At 42.0% G+C, this 23,391-nt stretch overlaps 1 protein-coding gene across 4 annotated transcripts in view; it reads right to left on the bottom strand.

The window, feature by feature from the left end:
* The window catches only part of GRM4 (glutamate metabotropic receptor 4), a 617,812-nt gene that overhangs the window by 567,834 nt on the left and 26,587 nt on the right, over nt 1–23,391 (bottom strand). For all 4 annotated transcript variants that reach the window (XM_073616043.1, XM_073616042.1, XM_073616040.1 and 1 more), the window contains exon 2: nt 13,053–13,687. In XM_073616043.1, coding sequence (XP_073472144.1) covers nt 13,053–13,544 — 492 coding nt within the window. In that variant the 5' untranslated portion in view covers nt 13,545–13,687. The remainder of the gene's footprint in view (nt 1–13,052; nt 13,688–23,391) is intronic.

The raw sequence follows: 23,391 nt of genomic DNA, 5'->3' as shown, positions 1-23,391 counted from the left end.
GCAAATGCCTGTTTGAATGGCAATAGTAGCCTTTGACAAGAAAAAAAACTGACTATGACCTGCTTTACTTGAAGTTCAAACGCACCTCAATAGGACATTCTGAGCTCTAAGCAGATACAGTATATAATTAATGTAGCTTTCTAATCATTAATACATCATTAAATTATTTTTTTAAATGCAAACAGTGTAAGTACTTAAATTTGACCCAGGATCAGCCTCTTGCAGTCCCTGTACAGCACAGCTGAAGTGTGAGATGAAGAAGGAGTATCAGGAGCCAATCAGTTTATGTGCTGACAAAAAACATGCCGATAGGAGGAAAAAGGAGAGTACCCACGAGATTAACTCATGAGTTGGCTGCTTCTCCTTTTACTATCCAGTCACAGGCTGGAGCAGGTCCAGGATGACCTGGGTTCAGAGGAAGTGGCTTAAATGATGCTGCCAAGCAGACTGAGAACATTTAGTGGCAGAAAAACAAATGATTTGGGGAAATCTATGAAATAAAGCTAAATATTGCAGGAAAGCTTGATTGGATTTTTTTATGCTTTAATGGGCTATTCATTTTTATCGTATTATTTTTGCATGGAGTTCGGCGTAAAATAATACATTATAAATCTCTCCTGAACATAATATTACTATAAAATTACCATGTACACTTTAGAAAGCAATCTGAAAAGGTACACATGTTCAAAAAATCTCTTGCGTTTCTGGGAATAGTTAGGTGTGCAACAGAGATGATTAGAACTTAAACTACCATTTTCTGCTGTGTGTCCCTCCCCCATCTCTTCCCCTGCAGTTAACATTATTTTTCTTTTACTCATTTATACAGTGCTGAGACTTTTTTTTGCAGCGCTTTACAGAGAACATAACGCTCAGTTACACATTCAGTTAGGGAATGGGTAATTTTTACATATAAATGTTTCCTTGTCCTCTTTTTCACACCATAGTGTTCAGAGAAATAATGATTTTGTTTGTGTGTGTGTGTGTGCATGTGTGTGTATTTTTGTGCATGTATGGATGCATCCGTCACTCCGAGTCTCTATCTCCCTTTAGCTTGCCTTTCTTTCACTGTCTTTTTCTTCTCTCTATTAATTATTTAATATTGGCTTCTCATGCTGCATTACTGCTCGTTAAGAGCTTCCCCAGAAAATCTAATTCTATCAGCACTTCAGGGGAATTCAGAGCGGAGACAACGGCAAGAGAAAATGGGAGATGGAGGTGGAGGAGGGAGACGTAAAAATGAGAAGGATGAGGGGGGAGCAAGTGAGAGAGTCCAGCATATCAGACAATTCACTTTAAAGAAAATGATATTAACAACTATGTTAACAAGAGATGTTGGGTGAGTTGTTCTAACTGTATCAGAGTTTGGAAAATATACACTTACCCCCCCCCCCTATACAAATGTGGATGCATAAAAAATTTCAATGAACTAGGGGGGCTGGGGTGAGAAGATAAGGGAGATGTTTGCTTAGATAGTAGAAGAATAAGCAAGGAATGATAGACAAGCAGATAACAAAGACTTGTTCAAGAAAGATACAGAAGAGAGATGTTTTAAATTCACCCACATACTGCGTTCTAAGAATTAAAATCACCATTAAAATCCTATTAAGCCCATTAGTGTCTGCAGGAAATGTTCAGAATTGGTTTTATTTTGCTCAGAGTTTCCTGAGCATACAAGGTCAGCTCAAAGCAGAGCATTTAACTGATGCATAAATATAACCCATAAAAGTGCATTAAATGCTCCTACTGCGCAACCCTCTATTACGTGTCTAACTAGACATAAACTCACTGCTGTTGTACCATAAGCAATCACTGTTCTATACTTAATTTTGCATCTGATACAATTATTCATATTGGATTCAGTTCATGAGTGACAAGCATAGTAATTAACATGCAATAATTCAATGGCTTTCCTGCATACTGCTTGTTAGGGGTGAGGGAACCTGAGTTCGATCCGCGGAGGGTTTGTTGAATCCTGCTTGAAGGCCACAAAACCCAAACCTAGCTGTGGACCCTTTTATAGTCCATGGTAGTTTATAGTCTACGGGGGATTAATACTATATTCTGGACTACAAGTACCATTAGCTCCTGTGGCAGACAGCTTGTAGCTCTGAATGAACTGCAAGGATGCTGATGTGTTCATTCACAAGCCTTGCAACTGACACCCCCTTTGGAGGTATGGGCTGAAAACTGAAGGGCTTTCAGGACCTTCCAAAAAAAAAAGTGACATGCTAGCGTAAATAGAGGTGCATGGAGATAGTAGGAGGTGAACCTTGTTAATGTGATTTCTTTATTTTTCTCCCCCTTTACTTTTCCTCCTCTTCCTTCTTCACCTCTTCTTTCTCCACCTCCTCCTCCTCCATGATTATGGCACGAGGAGAGGCTCTGGGAAGCTGGGGTTATATGTGGAGAAAACTAGTGAAACTAATGAAAACAGACCCATTATTTTAGTTCATGGCCCACATTAAAGCAGAGTTCCACCCAAAAATGGAACCTCCGCTTTTTGGAATCCTCTCCTCCTCCGGTGTCACATCTGCTCCACCCTCCCACCTTTCAGGAGGGAGGGGAGAGCAGATACCTGTATAACTAGGTATTTGCTCCCACTTCCGGGCTTTGATAGCCGCAGTATCCATGGATATCTATGCCATATCCGGTGCCCTCCCCCCCCCCACCGTCTTCTGGGAGTCACACAGGTTCCAGAAGACAGCAGAGACCAACGGGATCGCGTATGCACAGTAGGGAACCAGGCTGTGAAGCCCCAAAGCTTCACTTCCTGATTCCCTTACCGAAGATGGTGGTGCCTCTACCCGAGAGCCGAGGGACAGATTGGCTTCGGGTGCCGACATCGCGGGCGCCCTGGACAGGTAAGTGTGTATATTTTAAAAGTCAGCAGCTGCAGTATTTGTAGCTGCTGACTTAAAAAAAAAAAATTGTCTGAACGCCGCTTTAACATATTTCTACCTGAAATCACAATTTACTTTATGTATATTTTATATTTATTAAACATTATTTACAGGTTTACTTTTTATTATTATTTTTTCCTTAAGGCTATCCCTGCCCTGGTCAAGCAAACATAGGCAGGGGCGGCAATGAAAACTGAGTAATAATTATTGCAAGGGAAGGGGGACCCAATAGAAATTTAATGGGAGACTTATATCAATCCACCGTGGTCCTTGTGGGCCAGATCAGAAGGGAAAGGGCATGCAACAGTACAAATTAAAGCTGTAATAAACCCAAAAAATAAATAAATTGTAACATAATAGGGTTGATTTACTAAAGGCAAATCCACTCTGCAATACAAGTGCACTTGGAAGTGCAGTCGTCGTAAATCTGAGGGGAAGATCTGATATGAGGGGAAGTTCTGCAGATTTTATAATACAATCATGTACAAGCAAAAATACTGTTTTTTTATTTTCCTTGCATGTCCCCCTCGGCTCTACAGAGACTGCACTTCCAAGTGCACTTGTAGTGCAAAGTGGATTTGTCTTTAGTAAATTAATCCCATTGCATCTTACCAGTCCCTAAATGTGGTGACTGCATTCATTTTTTGGGCATTTTTTCCTATTATTTCACCTGGTGATCCAGCCAGTAACATTTACTATCTTTAGGTGTCTCCTCTATTTATAAAGGAGCAAAAGAAACCCCTTTAAACAGCAGCTTTCTCCGGAGAGAGTAGTGTTAAATCAACTAGTAGATGTGGATTGTTTTGACTAACTCCAACTAATGCCGCATACACACGGTCGGACTTTCTAGAAAGCTAGGTCCGACGTACTTGCCGCCAGACTTCCGGCGGACTACCGCCGGACTTTCTGAATGGCCGGACTTGCCTACACACGGCCGGACTTTCCGGAATCCGGTCTTCCCGACGGACTTCCGCCGGACTTTCAGAATGAACGGACTTTCCCACACACGGACAAGTCCGTTCATTTTGAACGTGACTTGGGTACGACGGGACTAGAAAAGGAATTCAATCTCGCCGCTTTTTTTGGCGAGATTGAAACCTTGCGAGCCCCGTCGCAGGCCCTTAGGTCTGGTATGGAACTTTAAGGGGAACCCCCTACGCCGAAAAAACGGCGTGGGGGTCCCCCCAAAATCCATACCAGACCCCGATCCGAGCACGCAGCCCGGCCGGTCAGGAAAGGGGGTGGGGACGAACGAGCGCCCCCCCCTCCTGAACCATACCAGGCCGCATGCCCTCAACATGGGGGGGTGCTTTGGGGGAGGGGGCGCCTTGCGGTGCCCCCCCACCACAAAGCACCTTGTCCCCATGTTGATGAGGACAAGGGCCTCTTCCCGACAACCCTGGCCGTTGGTTGTCGGGGTCTGCGGGCAGGGGGCTTATCGGAATCCGGGAGCCCCCTATAATAAGAGGGCCCCCAGATCCCGGCCCCCCCACCCTATGTGAATGAGTATGGGGTACATGGTACCCCTACCCATTCACCTAGGTAAAAAGTGTCAATAATAAAACACAACACAGGTTTTTAAAATAATTTATTAAACAGCTCCGGGGGGGGGTCTTCTTCCATCTTCGGGGGTCCCTCTGGTTCATCTTCTCCCGGCGTCCGGTTGGTTCTTCTCCGCTCTCCGGCCTCTTCTCCCGGTGTCCCAGGTCTTCGGCCGGCCCCTCCGCTGTCTTCAGGTAGCTCTATTGCCAGCGGAGGTCCGGACTTCTTGGCTTCTTGGCTTCTTGGCTTCTTGTGTTCTCTTCTCTTCTCTTCCCCCAGATGTTGACACGACGCTCTCTCCGGCTGGACTGGTCTCTGAGGGCTGCGTTGTGACTTATATAGGCGGAGACCCCGCCCCCATATGATGTCACAGTCCCTGGGCATGCTGGGACTGTGACGTTTTAGTGGTCGACCACGCCCCCTAAAACGTCACAGTCCCAGCATGCCCAGGGACTGTGACATCATATGGGGGCGGGGTCTCCGCCTATATAAGTCACAACGCAGCCCTCAGAGACCAGTCCAGCCGGAGAGAGCGTCGTGTCAACATCTGGGGGAAGAGAAGAGAAGAGAACACAAGAAGCCAAGAAGCCAAGAAGCCAAGAAGTCCGGACCTCCGCTGGCAATAGAGCTACCTGAAGACAGCGGAGGGGCCGGCCGAAGACCTGGGACACCGGGAGAAGAGGCCGGAGAGCGGAGAAGAACCAACCGGACGCCGGGAGAAGATGAACCAGAGGGACCCCCGACGACGGAAGAAGACCCCCCCCCGGAGCTGTTTAATAAATTATTTTAAAAACCTGTGTTGTGTTTTATTATTGACACTTTTTACCTAGGTGAATGGGTAGGGGTACCATGTACCCCATACTCATTCACATAGGGTGGGGGGGTCCGGGATCTGGGGGCCCTCTTATTATAGGGGGCTCCCGGATTCCGATAAGCCCCCCGCCCGCAGACCCCGACAACCAACGGCCAGGGTTGTCGGGAAGAGGCCCTTGTCCTCATCAACATGGGGACAAGGTGCTTTGTGGTGGGGGGGGCACCGCAAGGCGCCCCTTCCCCCAAAGCACCCCCGCATGTTGAGGGCATGCGGCCTGGTACGGTCCAGGAGGGGGGGGGCGCTCGTTCGTCCCCACCCCCTTTCCTGACCGGCCGGGCTGCGTGCTCGGATCGGGGTCTGGTATGGATTTTGGGGGGACCCCCACGCCGGTTTTTCGGCGTAGGGGGTTCTCCTTAAAGTTCCATACCAGACCTAAGGGCCTGGGATGCCCTCCGCGCTCGCCGCAATGGGAAAATTAGTTTTTCCTATTGCAGCGAGCGCGAGATGCAGTAACCTGCTCCTCCGTCGTATCTGGTCCTTCGGACTAGCATACAGACGAACGGGCTTTCCGTCAGGAACTGAGTCCGGCGGAGGTACGACGTAAAGATTTGAAGCAGGCTTCAAATCTAAAGTACGTCGGATTTCCGCCCGAAACGGTCCGTCGGAAGTCCGATGGAGACCACACACGGTCGGATTGTCCGCCGGACTTGGTCCGGCGGCGTCCGTCGGACTTTTGCAGGTGAAAAGTCCGACCGTGTGTACGCGGCATAACACTTTTTAAGCAGTGACAGAAACTATATCCTTTTGGGATAAAGGTATTACATAAATAATTAGAAGTTGACCACCCCTGTCAGTGTTTAATGGTTGGTCTCAACCCCCCAACTGCCACTTTTGCTGGACAGCATGATCTGTTAAAAGAAGTTAAAAAATAGCAGGAATACTGGCATATGTCCAGTATTAACATTTTCCCATCCACCATCACTTTTTTTATATTTTATTTTATTTATTTTTTTAATTTGAGGTTACATCTATTTTGTATATTTTTAACTAGGAAAATACCAAACACTTGGCTGTATGGGGAGGGGTGTGCAACGTCTTGGGTGCACAGTGTTTTTTCATAGGATTGAGTGAAGTACTGTGAAAAATGCAACTCTTAGATAGATTGACAGCAACAAATCCTGAAGCGGATCACCGATCTGAGTACCGAGCGGCGGTACTTCATCCTGGTACCATGTGATCACTGTGACCAATCACAGAGATCACGCATCCAGTAGTAAAGATGGCTGCCATTCATACAGCCATTCAGAACTATTGTGACCTCTGTGATTGGTCAGTGATCACATAGTACAGGGCCAAGCACCGCCTCTCTGTACCATGTATTAATGGTAACCAATCACAGCTTGTCATAGTAATTCTCAATGGGTTAATATATATAAGCCATTGACACGCACTATGGTGACATTGTACTGTTTTGGCAGTGTGTACAATGTCTTGCTGCTCTGATATCACTGTATGTCAGGGTCGCCAGCCATTATCTCTGATCACCGCCACAGCAGTACAATGTCATCAGACCAGTGCTGTAAGTCAGTGTCCATAACCAATGCCACACCAGTCATTGCCCCCAATCATGGCCACCCACTCACCTTCACCCATTTACAATGTACCTTGCAGAATCCATGAATCAGACTGAGACAGAAGTACAGTTAAATCACACTTGTTCAATAATAATAAAAAAAAGGTAAACAGAGTAAACATAGTCAAAACATAACCAGAGTTCAGGAACCGAAACGGATAGTATGACAAGCCAAAACATCAGGGAGCCAGAGATGAGCGTAGTAGAACAGCAAGCAGGATCTGGAGCCAGAAGGAATGTCAGCCAAGCAAGTCTTTAACAGGAACACAGGAGAGCGTCTCTAGAGATGTGACCAAGGCAAAGGCAGAGATCATCTGGACTGGACGGCTTAAGTAGGCAGCACTGACGAGTAGAATGTCATCAACAGGTGAGTCACTGTGGAGAGATAGGAGCTGGCAATTAGCCGACAGCTGAGCAGCCAGCTTTGAAAAGGAAGGGCTGAGCCCAGCCCTGACAGTACCCAATGACCACCACACCACTCACAGTGTCCCTGATCACCGCCACACCAGTCATATTGTCCCTGATTATCGCCACACCAGTCATATTGTTCCTGATTAAGGATGAGCTCTGGCGTGTTTGCACACCGCACGTGCAGGGCCCGCCAGGAAGTCGGCACTGTGCTGCGCTAATCACAGGCAGTGAGACATTTCCCAATCTCTGTAGCCGCACATCGGGAAATGTCTCACTGCCTGCGATTAGCGCAGTGCAGTGCCGACTTCCTGGCGGGCTCTGCATGTGGGCTGTGCGAACACGCCAGACCTCATCCATATCCCTGATTACCGTCACACCAGTCCCAATGTCCCTGATCACTGTCACATCAGTTATTTTGCCCCTAATCACCTCCACATCAGTCACATTGTCCCTAATCACTGCTACACCAGTTACAGGGTCTGATCACCACCACACCAGTCATATTCTCCCTAATTACTGCCACAACTAGTTACAGTGTCCCTGATCACTGCCATACCAGTTGCAGTGTCACCACACCAGTGTAATCCATCAACAGTGTCCGTGATTGTGACCACACTAGTCCCAGTATCACCAGACCAGTATAAGTCAGCAGCAATGTTCCTGATTGCTGCCACACTAGTCCCTAGTGTCACCAGAACAGAGCAGCCAGCAACAATGTTCGTAATTACTGCCACATCAGTGCAGTGTTGTTTCTGCCTACCACCTCTACTGACCCTGGCCTGTTTCTTGACCACATTTCTGCCTGTTGTCTGGTCCAATCCTCTGCCTGTTTGCAGACCACGTGTCTGCCTGCGTCCTGAACTGAACCATCTGCATATCCAACTGACTATGTTCCTGTGAGGAATGTTTAATCCCTTCCCAGCCAGTGTCATTACTACAGTGACAGTGTATATTTTTAGCAGTGATTACTGTATTAGTGTCACTAGTTCCTACAAAGTGTCAAAAGTTAATGTCAGATTGTCCAATGCACTATCGCAGTAAGTTGCTGATAGCTGCCATTATTAGTATAATAAATAAATAAATAAATAAATAAATATGTCACTATATACCATCATTTGTAAACATTATAACTTTTGCGCAAATCAATCAATAAATGCTCATTGGGATTTTTTACCAAAAATATGTAGTAATAGTTGGCCTAAATTAGATTTTTTTAAAATATTTTTTAGAGCAAAAAATAAAAAAACCCAGTAATGGTCAATTACCACCAAAAGAAAGCCCTACTTGTGGGGAAAAAAATTTGTGTGTGGGAAATATCTTATTAAATTGACAACTTTGTGTAAAAAATGTATTTTCTATTTTTTTGCATTTTCCAAAACTGAAACTGAAGTCTTCAAAAGACTTACTATGCCTTTTAAAAATTCCTTGGAGTGTTTGCATTCCAAAACATGGTAATTTTTTGGGTGATTTTACTGTCCTGGTGCTCCAGGGCCTCTATAAATGTGATAGGTAGTCAGGAAATTAGATGCATAATTTATGCCCCTAAAATGCCTAAAGGTGCTCCTTGGATTTTAGGCCCCTCTATGTGGCTAGGCTATGAAAGTCTCATACATGTGGTATCGCCATACAAGGGAGAAGTAGCAGAATGTGTTTTTGGGTGTAATCCTAAGTATGCCAAAGCTGTGTGTTGGAAATATTTTATCAATTGACAACTTGGAAAAAAATGCCATTTTCACAAGACTCTCTATGCCTTTCGAAAATACCCTGGAGTTTGCTTTCCAAATTGGGGTCCTTTTGTAGATGTTTCCACTGTCCTGGTGCTCCAGGGCCTCCAAAAATATGTTAGGTAGTCAGGAAGTTAGATGTGTAATCTATGCTCCTTGAATGCTCAAAGGAGCTCTTAGGATTTTGGGCCCCTCTATACATCTAGGCTGTGAAAAAGTCTCACACAGGTAGTATTCCAATACTCAGGAGACAGCAGAATGTGTTTTGGAGTGTAATTATAACAATGCCTATGTGTGTATGAGAAATAATGGTCTGGGAAGGGGGTGAAAGTGTTCAGTTTTGAGGTACTTAAAAACATTTTTGGGTGTACAGATCCTCACACACATACAGAGCACATCAGAAAATGTACCCAAGCACTGGAATTCAAGGAACTCAAGCATAGTCTGGTAAAGTAGCTAAACGTAACCACTAAAATTTCATATAAGCTTTAACATGCTTAACATTAAAGCCTATTTTTTTTCACTAGGTTTCATGAAAATAATAGCTGGTGCTCTTGCTATAAAGGTCCTTGTTATGCACTTCATGTTATAGGGCGACATTGCTCTGCTCCCCAATTCCACAATCACCTGTCTGTAAACCACTCTGTCACATGCTCTCCCAAAAGAACCTATAGGCTACTTTCACACTGGGTCTGACGGGTGTTGACGGTAAAATGCAGCTAGTTTTAGCGGTGCTTTAACGTCATTTTAGCGGCACTAAGCGGACGAATAAAGGGTTAAATGCGCTCGAGTAGTGCCGCTGCCCAATCGCTTTGCAGGCGCTTTGGCAGTGGTGCCCATTCATTTAAATGGGCAGGAGCGGTGGAGGAGCAGTGTATACTTCACCGCCCCAAAGATGCTGCCTGCGGGACTTTTTTTAACATCCTGCCAGTGCATCGCCCTAGTGTGAAAGCACTCTGGCACTGTAGGGGAGGTGTTTTTCAGGTGCTATTTTTAGCCCAAAAGCACATGAAAAAAGCCCCAGTTTGAAAGGGGTCATAAGCTTCTGTGCTAATGCACATTACCCAGGCATATTCATTTGTTGAAACCATGGCCAAGCATATTCCATTGCCCAAGCATATTCAACAGTTCTGTTCACTTTTTAAAAAGTCTAAAATTCAGGAATCTCTCAATACCAAGCCAAGGTCAGGTAGACCTAGAAAGATTGCAGCCACAACTGCCAGAAGAATTGCTTTGGATACAAAGAAAAACCTGGAAGTAACCTCAGGAGAAATACAGGCTGCTCTTGAAAAAGATGGTGTTGTCATTTCAAGGAGCACAATACCATGATACTTAAACAGAAATGAGCTGCCTGGTCGAGTTGCCAGAAAGAATGCCACAAAAAAGCCTGGTTACAATATGCCTGACAACACCTTGACATGCCTCGCCGCTTCTGGAACACTGTAATTTGGGGAGTCTGAGGGGTCAACAAGGCCTATAGCAACACGAATACCATCCCCACTGTGAGGCATGGTGGTGGCATACTGATGTTTTGGGGGGGTGTGAGTTCTAAAGGCATGGGAATCTTGAAGATAGCAAGATGAATGCAGCATGTTATTAGAAAATACTGGCAGATAATTTGCATTCTTCTGCATGAAAGCTGCACATAGGACGTTCTTGGACTTTCCAGCATGACAATGATCCTAAGCACAAGGCCAAGTTGACCCTTCAGTGGCTACAGCAAGTGAAGGTTGTGGAATGGCCATCACAGTCTCCTGACCTTAATATCATCAAGCCACTCTGGGAAGATCTCAAACGTGTGGTTCGTGCAAGATGACCAAAGACTTTGCATGACCTGGAGGCATTTTGCCAAGATGAATGGGCAGCTATACCACCTGCAAGAATTTGGGACCTCATAGACAACTATTAAAAAGACTGCACACTGTCATTGATGCTAAAGGGGGCAATACACAGTATTATGAGCTAAGGGTATGCATGACTTTTGAACAGGGGTCATTTCATTTGTTTTACTTGCTATGTTTTGTTTTAGAATTGTGCCATTATTTTATGATCTACAGTTCAATATGAATCCTATAAGAAATAAAAGAAATGTGTTTTGCATGCTCACTCATTTTCTAAAATGGTACATACTGTATATTACCAATTCTCTAAGGGTATGCAAACTTTTAGGCACAACTGTACAACTACTTTAACAGATATGCCAGTGCATGCAAAATCAACACTGATCTTTTACTACACACTTTATCAGCAGAACTCCCTATGCTTTGTCTATCATAGCTAAACACACATGTCTTCATTGTCTTATTGCAAGGGGGCTGACTTATCCAAAAGGCCCCCTTTGGCCCTTCTAAGCTAGCTGACATAAGTGAAAAGTCTAGGCAGTGTATTATGGTTAGTATGGAAAATGTCCACAATATTATGCTGATTCTGTGAACCTCGAACAGTAAATCCCTACTTTTTGTTTCACCCAATCAGTTGCTGCATTCCCTAGCTGCTAAGCGTGGGATTTTAGACTACATGACACAAAGAAGAATTCACCATTTTTAAATTGGACTATTTCTTTTAATATATTTAGAAATTTCAAGCTATTTCCAAACATGACCTCTGTTTGTTTTCAGTGTGCTTTCAGAGCTTTCATCACAGGCCCAAATCATAGATATAGAAACATAGAAACAGAAAAGTGATGGCAGAAAGAGACTGAGTAGTCCATCGAGTCTGCCCATTTTTTTTTTGTTTGTTTGTTTTGGGGTTTTTTTTGTTAACTTTTTTGTCTGAGTATAGATCTATGTTTCAAATCAGTTGCTCTGTTGGTGGAGGATTTGGGTAGGATGAACTAGTCACCCTGTTAGACATACGTATTGGTTTATTTTAGAAGCCTATTGTGTGTCATGTTAACCTTGAAGAAATAAGCAGCAGTAAAGGTCTGGAATATAACAAGCGACTGTCTGCGTGTCATGTCTCGCAAAGCAAGTTCTGGTGATAATTCCCAATTTGAGAGGCAGGGAATGTGTATATGACAAAAAATATGCAGTACACAGAAACACTGATAGAACCAGAAGAGCATTTTACCTGACTTCCTTCGTAGCACAAAAGGCACACTTATGCGGTCTGATATTTGAGCAACCTTTTTTTAAACTTGTACCACAGTGAAAATTGTAGTGTCCCTTTACATGGATTATCAAATGCATATTTACAATTGTGATCAGTGAACATGTGCCTCTTTACTATAAGGGGCAGTGGAAAGTGTGCTCTTACATTGGTCATCAATGTAATGACTCCTTACATTAATGGTTAGAAGGAAGAATGCCCCATTTGACTGGTGGTTTGTCAAAATAATCAGAGAGAGGATGATTGTTGCTTGTGGTAATTACATGAAAGATGTGTGTTCATTTTTTTTTGCTCTTACATTTTTGTTCATAGCAAACAATCTGCATTCTCTTTTTTTCTCACTTCGTGTTGTTCTTTCTTGCATTGTGCTGCCTATAGCAACCAGTTAGCAATTTAGTAACAAATTAAAATATGAACTATGTTTCATGTTACCACAAACGCAGATTTATACATTTTTAGACATCTTTAGCTTTGTGTTTATTTTGTTTCAGGTCTCTCTAGAATAGCATCGGTGCCAGACGTATGCAGGTATCATAACACAGTAGCTCATTCTATCATTGCTGGCTGCTCATGATTTGCCTAGCAGCTTCTGGAGAAACCTTAGTGTTGAGAAAGATTGCTGGAGGTGTAGAGGGGTGTATAAGCAATGTACAAATAGTCACTAATCTGTAACACATACAGTACATGTTTAGCCATAATGTTACAATGTATAAAACTCCAGAGTGTTAAATATTTTACCTGTACAACCCCTTTCAACAAATAAAGAAATGTGCCTGACAGTTTGCATGCAGGAAAGCAGAGTTCAAAATAAAATAAAAATTGCTTCTAGAATAATCAAATGTCAATTTCTATAAAATTTAGATAATATGCCAAAATATTAATGTTTATGATCAAATTGGAAAAAATAAAAGTGTTCTCACCTTGAAGAGTCTTAATATATTGGCCACCATAATGGAGACTGAACTTGAAGATGCTCCAATCACTCCCACTACCCTCTCAGGCTGAGCAATAATAGGGTTTCCACCACTGAGACATCGCACTTCTGCTCGGTCCTTATCGATAAGTGGTTGAACAAAGCTTAGGGATTGCTCAAGAGCATGTGTGTCTCGGGAGCAGGTGTCCAAAATTCTAGCACCTAATGTGATATTGGGCAGGAGATCAGGATCAGCATTGATACGATCAAGAGCATACAGCATTGCTTCTAAGCGATGTATTCCTTTCTCCTTTTTAAGTTCTCCACAAGCTCTGCCATCACTTCCCCTTCCATGTACTGGAAAAAGACCACCCAGAATGAGGTCTCCATCTATCCTCACAGAATTCATATGTGGCGAACCCTTTGGTTTGGACCAACATGTCCAAGTATTAAGAAGTATAAACGTGCACACCATAATTGTAAGCTTTGGCATATCCATGGTGAGGTTTTGTAAGCCTAGATAATTCTTCTTTCAAAGCAGTCTCCACACTCCTATAGTCAGACGGTCTGTATGATGATTTATGGTGTTGAGGCCATGATGTTTTGCAGTACTGTTCATGAGCAGAAAGCAGCATCAAAGTTCTAGAAGGAAAAATATGTGAAAAGATGTAAGCCTAAATATTCAGTTTATTCAAATTAAAACAATGGAAACTGAAAGTCATTTACTAAGCTTCTAAAATAAACCATGAAGGTAATATTTATTCAAGCAGCTGAGCATAAAGAATAGTTATAATACACCTTCTTTTCATGTTTATCCACCTCTCTAAAAGTTTTTCAGAATAGGCTGTAGGATGTACAATTTTCTCAGCATGTAGCATTGAATCATAAACAAAGCATTACACTAGCTATCTTGCAAGACATTTTTTATCTCATTCAACCTTTTATAGCACACTTGGTGAAGAAGATAAATGCATGTGAGAATTTGATGGCCATGAAAGAATTAGTCAGAAAAGGTGTGGTCACCAACTGACATTGAGGTGGGGAAATGCCAGACTGACACAATGGATACAATATAAGACAAAGAGCACAGCTGCAAAAAAAAGTAAACAAGAAGCGGTAAAGCTTAAATCTATATGAAAGTCTTTTTTTTTTCTTAAAAAGAACAAACATGTCATACTTACCTGCACTGAGCAGCCCAGATCCTCTTCTCGGGTCCCCCGTCGGTGCTCCTAGCTCCTCCCTCCTGATGTTTGCCCCTACAGCAAGCAGCTTGCTATGGGGGCACCCAAGCAGGTGCTCTCCAGACCAGCGGCTCTGTGTCCATTCACACACAGAGCCGTGGCTCGGCCCCGTCACCTCCATCTTCTAAATGGCTCACTGGCTGTGACTGACAGCAGCAGGAGCCAATGGTTCCCACTGCTGCCAAAAGCCAATCAGGAGTGTGAGACAAGACTCTCATGGACATCACTGGATAGAGAGTGGGATCAGGTAAGTATTAGGGGGGTCTGGGGGGGCTTCTGCTCACAGAATGCATGACAGTTAGTGAAGGTAAAAAACCTTGTGCCTTTACAACCACTTTAACTACCTGTTATACACCACCCAGATGTACCAACGTTTTACTATTAAATCTTAGCAGATTTAAAAATAGATCAATGGATGCAGTAATGTACAATGGGGACGGAAAGTATTCAGACCCCATTAAATTTTTCACTCTTTGTTATATTGCAGCCATTTGCTAAAATCATTTAAGTTCATTTTTTTTCCTCATCAATGTACACACAGCACCCCATATTGACAGAAAAACACAGAATTGTTGACATTTTTGCAGATTTATTAAAAAAGAAAAACTGGGAATATCACATAGTCCTAAGTATTCAGACCCTTTGCTGTGACAATCAGATATTTAACTCAGGTGCTGTCCATTTCTTCTGGTCATCCTTGAGATGGTTCTACACCTTCATTTGAGTCCAGCTGTGTTTGATTATACTGATTGTACTTGATTAGGAAAGGCACACACCTGTCTATATAAGACCTTACAGCTCACAGTGCATGTCAGAGCAAATGAGAATCATGAAGTCAAAGGAACTGCCTGAAGAGCTCAGAGACAGAATTGTGGCAAGGCACAGATCTGGCCAAGGTTACAAAAAATTTCTGCTGCACTTAAGAGCACAGTGGCCTCCATAACCCTTAAATGGAAGACATTTGGGACGACCAGAACCCTTCCTAGAGCTAGCCGTCCGGCCAAACTGAGCTATCGGGGGAGAAGAGCCTTGGTGAGAGAGGTAAGGAAGAACCCAAAGATCACTGTGGCTGAGCTCCAGAGATGCAGTCGGGAGATGGGAGAAAGTTGTAGAAAGCCCTCCACCAGTCGGGGCTTTATGGCAGAGTGGCCCGACGGAAGCCTCTCTTCAGTGCAAAACTAATGAAAGCCTGCATGGAGTTTGCTAAAAAGCACCTGAAGGACTCCAAGATGGTGAGAAATAAGATTCTTTGGTCTGATGAGACCAAGATAGAACTTTTTGGCCTTAATTCTAAGCGGTATGTGTGGAGAAAACCAGGCACTGCTCATCACCTGTCCAATACAGTCCCAAAAGTGAAGCATGGTGGTGGCAGCATCATGCTGTGGGGGTGTTTTTTAGCTGCAGGGACAGGACGACTGGTTGTAATCAAGAGAAAGATGAATGCGGCCAAATACAGGGATATCCTGGACGAAAACCTTCTCCAGAGTGCTCAGGACCTCAGACTGGTTTACCTTCCAACAAGACAATAACCCAAAGCACACAGCTAAAATAACGAAGGAGTGGCTTCACAACAACTCCGTGACTGTTCTTGAATGGCCCAGATAGAGCCCTGACTTAAACCCAATTGAGCATCTCTGGAGAAACCTAAAAATGGCTGTCCACCAACATTTACCATCCAACCTGACAGAACTGGAGAGGATCTGCAAGGAGGAATGGCAGAGGATCCCCAAATCCAGGTGTGAAAAACTTTCCCAAAAAGACTCATGGCTGTATTAGATCTAAAGGGTGATTCTACTAAATACTGAGCAAAGGGTCTGAATACTTAGGACCATGTGATATTTCAGTTTTTCCTTTTTAATACATCTGCAAAAATGTCAACAATTCTGTGTTTTTCTGTCAATATGGGGTGCTGTGTGTACATTAATGAGGGGAAAAAAATGAACTTAAATGATTTTAGCAAATGGCTGCAATATAACAAAGAGTGGAAAATTTAAGGGAGCCTGAATACCACTGACAGGGCTTCTGTCTTCACCCGGTCTTCCTTCTGGGTTTGTGGGCTTCAGCTTTTTAACTGGCCATGCCGCGATGACGTCACTTATGCACATGGGAGCCACGGCATGGCTCTCTCAATGGATGGTACGCCAAGTAAATATCTCCTAAACAATGCACTTTTAGGAGATATTTACTGTACCTACAGGTAAGCCTTATTTTAGGATTACCTGTAGGTACAAGTAAACAACAGGGACTTTACTTTTTTTTCCCAAAATTGTTAAAGTTTTCTGGATAATTTATACAAACAAAAAGTTATCATACAGAATGTGTCAAACAACACTTATATTGGAAGAATGGTAAATACAGTATATATGGTTCATCTGATAATAATTTGTACTCTTGATGTAATAGTAATTTGTAAGCATGGATGAACAGTTGGACCAGTTTAACATTTTAACAATTCTAGATTCCTTGTCAAAAACCCAATCTAACTGAGTAATTTGGAGTATAATAAAATAAAATGAAAATAATAATAAAATAAAACAAAAATATCGAAATAAGGAATAAAAATGTTACTACCATTTTAAGTGAATTCCCTGGTACTTTAATGAGTATGGCTGTGTAAATCTCAGTAATGAATGGACAGGGGAAAATAATAATTTAGCAGATAAAACTTCACATATGTACTACAGTATATGTATATCAATTGTGTATTTAGCTGTTTGCCTAGAGTTCAGCTTTAAGTAATGCATTATTATCAGTGATGAAATTGGGTGAACAATTATAGAAGCCATGTTACAAAGAGATGAAAAACAAACCCCCCTCCCCCAGCCCATCCAAAATATATATATAGTTAATACTAAAAGGCTTTGAAATGTAAACCATGTTATTTTGATACTTAGTGTTAATATAATAACTTCTGAGAGTTCCTAATTGTGTTACTAATAAAATTTACAGATTTTTGCCATATTAAATTTCCATTCAATTTATATTATTTCTATTCCTCCTGGAGATCTTTTGATTGGAAAAAAAAGGCAATGCTGTTTAGGTATCTCTACTTTTCTCTTAGTGCATGGATCATATCATGTTTCAATCTCATGTGGTTCAAGCACATGCTCAAAAGGAATATAGATATTTGTATATCTTGGAAAATAAGAATGTACTATCTGTTAGACATCAAGGCTATCTTATTTTGAACTAATGCACAGAAAAGGCATGTTTATGCCACATAAAATATAAATTCATTATTGTTGTAACAGCAATCTATACCACATAACATTATGACAGGGAGAGTGTGCTTTCCTGCACACAGCTGACTTCCCTCAAGAAATTGCAATATAGGAAAATTACACCTAATATGGCTGCGAATACAGAATATTGAGGCTGATTTATAGATACCTATGAAAAGAGAATTGTGAAAATTGTGCCCAAAGTAACCAATCTAAACTAAGCTGTCATTTTCCAATCAGACTTATTTAAATGAGACCTGTAAATTCCAGGCAACCCAGCTGCATTTTACTTTCATATACAGTTGATTGGTTCCTATGTACTTTGTACGTATTTAATGCATTGCCTTCAGTTGCACAGTAATGCCGCGTACACACGATCGTTTTTCTTGTCGGCAAAAGATATGACGGCTTTTCCTACGGGATTCCGCTCAAGTTTGCCTTGCATACACACAGTCACGCAAAAGTTTGCTGAAATTATGACCATCAAGAACGCGGTGACGTACAACACTACGACGAGCCGAGAAAATGACGTTCAATGCTTCACGAGCATGCGTCCAATTGTTTACGAGCATGCGTCGGAATTTCGGATAGGAACTTTTCCCGACCGAAAAATTGAGAGCATGCTCTCAATCTTTTGCTGGCTGGAATTCTGCCAACAAAAGATCGATGGAGCATACACACGGTCACATTTTCCAATGAAAAAATATCATTGGCCTTTTGCGGGCCGAAATTCCGACCATGTGTACGCGGCATAAATGTAAATGCGAAATGTTCAGTTTGTTGAAGGACTTAAGACAGACTATTACAAACTATATACACTAACCCTACGTTAAACTAGCCCTACATTATACTCCCCCCTCCGTCTGCTGCAGTCCAAATGAAAAACTGATGCAAAATGCACTGGGATAGTCTGTGGGGTTGATTTACTAAATAGATCAGCTTCTAACTTCAGCTTGTTTAATTAAGCTTTGACAAGAAAAAAAACCTGGAAGCTGATTGGTTTCTCTGCAGTGCTGCACCAAGTTTTGCACTCTCCAGTTTTAATAAATCAACTCCCACGTTGTGGTGCCAAAGTAGAGCAGCATTAATGGCAGGATCTATGTACAGTAAGGTCCCTTTCATACACGCTTTTTGATTAGGTAAATTTTTCAGGTGGACCTGATTGGAAGCTTCATGTACTGTAGGTCTTTGAGCAAACAAATGTAAACAGATTTCTGTCTATTTGCATTGAGTTTTCCAGGCATAAATGTGACGGATCAAAGGTACTCTGAGGTAAACAGACACAAGTTCATGGGCTCAAATATCCAACATGGGTTCACCACAGTCCACCTACCTGTTGCTTCTCCCACTCACGGCCAATGCGTAATGTCATCATGGCCGGCCCCCCTGGCCAGTGATTCAATCTTGCACACCAGTGTGGGTTCTTCCCTGATCTCATCCTGTGAAAGACTTATAGTGCTTCTCGATATACTTATCCACCTATGACCATCCAGGACTGACTATCCATTGGGACCCATGATATAATGCCACTGGCTTGAAATTTTTTGCCTTTTGCCTGTTGCTTTACTAAATGTGACTGTATTTTTATCATTCATCTTTTTATTTAATAAATACTACACTTAGAGCAGCCCACTCTCCCTTTGAATTTAGTTTTGTACCACTGTATTTTTACATTCACTGATGAGACCATGCAGTAGGATCAGCTCCCTATTCCACCCTCCATACATCTCCATTGGGGACTATCAGGAGGATGCCTCCTGCTGGACACATTGAGTAATGCCTGTGTTACACTACCTTCATGTGAGTGCATAGTTTAATTAATTTGTGTACATTGAATGTATACTACACTGAGAGTAGTGTGCTTCCCATCTCTTCTTTTTTTTTATTGTTTTATAAGTATTCTTATGAAGCTGCCATACATTAATGTCTCCACTGAAAATATTGATACACTGAGGTTTATCCACATGCATGTGAATTTTTTGTTGATTTTCCTATCACTATTACGCTTAGACAGTGATGTTCTCTCTCCCGCTCCCTGTTTTCTGATTTTAAATTTACTTGCCCTTCAGATACACCCTCTAGAGATTTCAGAAAAAAATGCAGTTACTCTAATCAGCTGGGCACCTGCATTGCACAGTTACAGGAAAAAATATAAAAAGATTTAAACTTTCTATGGCATTCTATGTGTGTTTTTTTCTTTTTTGGTCTTTACTGTGACCACTCCTTCTCTTCAGCATGCCTTAGAGCCTGGTTTGAATTAAAAATAAAATCAACCCTTGAGTAGGTGGATGGAAAAGGTAGAGTAAGCTGGATTAATCTTCCAAATTGTGTTGATTAGCCCAGGCAAGTTGTAACTAGCAAGTGTTGATGACCTGCCAATTTTGTATTTAAGTACGTTTTTATATATTTTTATAAATTCACATGGTAGGAGACTATAAAGTATTGTTTGTATGGATTTCAGTAGATAATTTACAATAACGCAAGAGCAATGTGACAAGTTAGGTAAGATTGAGAAGACTAGTTGCTATAAGTGACTACACTTGTCACAACCTTTCAAACTTTCCTGAGCATCCTCTGTGGTGGTACACATATTTTTCAAAAATAAGGGTATTCCCGAGGTGCATCACCCATATTTGGTGTGAAGGAGGGTCAGGTGATTTCCAGAGCATCTTTCTAGTTTAAGGTGAAAACTGCAATAATGACTCAAAATTTGTGCTCACTAGAAATAAAAATAATTTCCATAACCAGCTGTTTGTTGTTGTTAGGTAAGAAGGAGAAGACTAGTTGCTATAAGTGACTACACAACAGCAAATAGCTGGTTATTATGGGAATTATGTTTGTTTCTAGTGAGCACATATTTTGCTCTAACGAGCAGGGCCCTCTGATCCCTCCTGTATTGATTTGTATTGTAAGTGTACTGTCTGCCCTCATGTTGTAAAGCGCTGCACAAACTGTTGGCGCTGTATAAATCCTGTATAATAATAATAATTTTGAGTCATTATTGCAGTGTTCACCTTAAACTAGAGAGATGCTCTGGAAATCACCAGCACCTCCTTCACACCAACTGTGGGTGGTGCACATGGGAAATACCCTTATTTTTTAAAAATATATGTACCAACACAGGGGTTGCTCAGGAAAGTTTGGAAGCTTTGCATGTATCATTTAGATTTTTGACTCTATATATACACGTGTTCTAATTTTGTATTTTTATAAGTGAAACACCCTTCTTGTAATCATTTTAAAGACTGTGGTTAACTGTCTCTGAATGTATCTGTAATTGTTTATTTGAAGTTCAATAAAGAACCCGTTAGATTAAAAAAAAAAATATTACAACTATGATGCAGTCTGGTGCTAGCATTAGTACAGCAGTTTTGTTTTTTTGAATCCCCTTACAACATATTACACATAAAGTGCAGAAAAAGAACCACACTCCCGACTTCTTGCCACTGTATATTTATGGAGTCTCTACAAATAAGCTCTTGTCAAGTAAAACACATCAGAAGAGTCGCTTCGGTGGATTGTCTGTGACCGGGTGACTGATTAAAGTATAAAGCAGTAACAAGTCTGGAGTGGGGCTCTTTTCCTGTAATTTATGTACGATATGTGTGGCAAGGACAAGCCCTGATGCAAGCTGGCACCAGGCCGCAAGTAGATGAAGGATGAATATTTGGAGCATCTGGAGCAGAACAGCGGGATTCTTGCCCCCTGTGACATAGTTTCATTTACTGTCCTTCCTTCCTTTAACAGGATGACAGAGCTGTCTGTTCTATATTGAAATTCCGCAGTGTTCTCACGCTTTGGGCAGGATAGCCTTAGATGGGCATGTTGTTTTAAATGGACTTTAGATAACACAAAACCCAAATCCAGCTAACACTTATTATGCTGGGTACACACTAAGGGCTAGTTTACACTTGCTTCAAAACATGGCTTCGGACACGCTTTGTTAAAGCTCTCTGAACGCCAGTCCAAGCTCCTGTGCCTAAATATAATGGTTAGCTTACAGTCCTGTTTACACCTGTTTTTGTTTGGTGCTTCGATGGGGCTTCGGTGGGGCTTCAAGCGGGCTTTGCCATAGACTTCTATGGAGGTTTTGAAGACACTTTGAAGCACCACTGAAGCTACATGGGGTAAAAAATTTTTTGAAGCGAAGCAAAGCAAAAGCAGGTGTAAACAGGACTGTAAGTGAACCATTTTATTTAGTGACAGGTGCTTTGACTAGCATTCAGAGAGCGTTAACAAAGCTTTGTTAAAGCCGAAGCAAGTGTAAATGAGCCCTAACAGTTTTGTTCTAATAAATAAAAACTGACAGCTCTCCCCCCCCCCGCCCCCCCACAGCCATTGGCTGAGAGCACTGATCGGGAGTCAGTCGGCTGCTGGTTTGGACTGACCGACATACACACAGGCCAAATGTCAGCTGTTGTCCTGCAGGTTGTCATATGACGCCCAGTCAGGATAACTGAACCACCGCCCAGCCGTCATTCTGCTATAGGCCGGGCGGGAAGTGGTTAAAAGAGCCCCAACCAAACAGCTACAGCAACAGTTTTTTTTCTTATTTTGAAAATAAAAGGTAAACTTTGTGAATAAAGCTGATCCTTGTAAATACCCCAAGCAGTGTTATATACTATATAACTGTGCATTTAAATAGGATGTGTGGCCCCAAATTAGAATAATTGAAAACCAGAAGTACAACACTTCCGGTTTGGTCATGTCCAGTTTAGTCACTTCCGGTTTGGTCACTTCCATTTAATTGGAATCCAAATTGGAACAAAGGAGATCTAAACTCTCTAATATATATGGATATGCCTCCAAAATTTAGGAAAAACATAAGGGCTTATGTGAATAAGGGAACGGTAGTCCGCATAACATCCGGCACTCAGCGCCATGTGTTATACTCAGCCGGAAGTAAAATGACAAACCAAGCCTCGATCTGGAGTATGGCTGCCAATATCCGGCAGTATATATCAAGCTCGACAGGAAGTGAGGTGACAAACCAGACCACACTATGGAGTATGGCTGCCAACATCACTTTCTGTTGATTAAACAGAGGTCATATGCATGTCACTTCCTGTTTCTTGTCTGGTAAAATGCTTATGACATAATGCACAGCTCTCTCTCACTCTTATAAGAGCTTGCCAGGAAGGGTGGGGGACGAGTCATAAGAGTGCCAATGAGAGCTGCAGAGCTGGGGGTGTGCCTCTGTGTGTATGTGTAAATCCAAGTGAAAAGGCAGCAGCCTCAGCTGCCCACAGTTAAAATGGTTGCAGCCAGACTCACAGACTCAGTGGAGGGATATTTCTGCAGCATATTTGGCAAGTACATATATATGTAGACCTCCAGAAGGTTTTGCCCCCTTCATGACCAAGGCATTTTTGCTATTTCGCACTGTGCTACTTTAACTGGCTAATTGCGCAGTCAAACAACACTGCATGCAGATGTAATTTATGTAATTTTTTTCACAGAATTGGAGCTTTCTTTTGGTGGTATTTGATCACCACTGGGTTTTTTTTTATTATTATTATAAAAAACAAAAACGAATGAATGAATGAATGAATGAATGAAAGAATGAAAATAAAAGATACAAATAAAAAAGGAGCTTTTCTACTTTGTTATAAAACATAACCAATTAAAACAATCAAAAAAACAAATTTCTTCATAAATTTAGGACAAAATGGATTTGGCTACATGTCTTTAGTAAAAAAAAAAAATCCCAATAGATGTGTATATTAATTGGTTTGTGCGAAGGTTATAGCATCTAAGAACTTTGGTATATACCAAATATACTGGAATTAATACAGCTATAAACACTATACTGTAATGGCAGTGATCTATAGTGTGAGTGTGATAGGGGGGCGGGCAATCTGGAGCTAACAGACATTATTTGGGA

This window comes from Aquarana catesbeiana, linkage group LG02, assembly GCF_042186555.1.
Source record: "Aquarana catesbeiana isolate 2022-GZ linkage group LG02, ASM4218655v1, whole genome shotgun sequence".
In the NCBI taxonomy this organism is placed as follows: Eukaryota; Metazoa; Chordata; class Amphibia; order Anura; family Ranidae; genus Aquarana; species Aquarana catesbeiana.
This window is presented reverse-complemented; position numbering and strand designations above follow the sequence as displayed.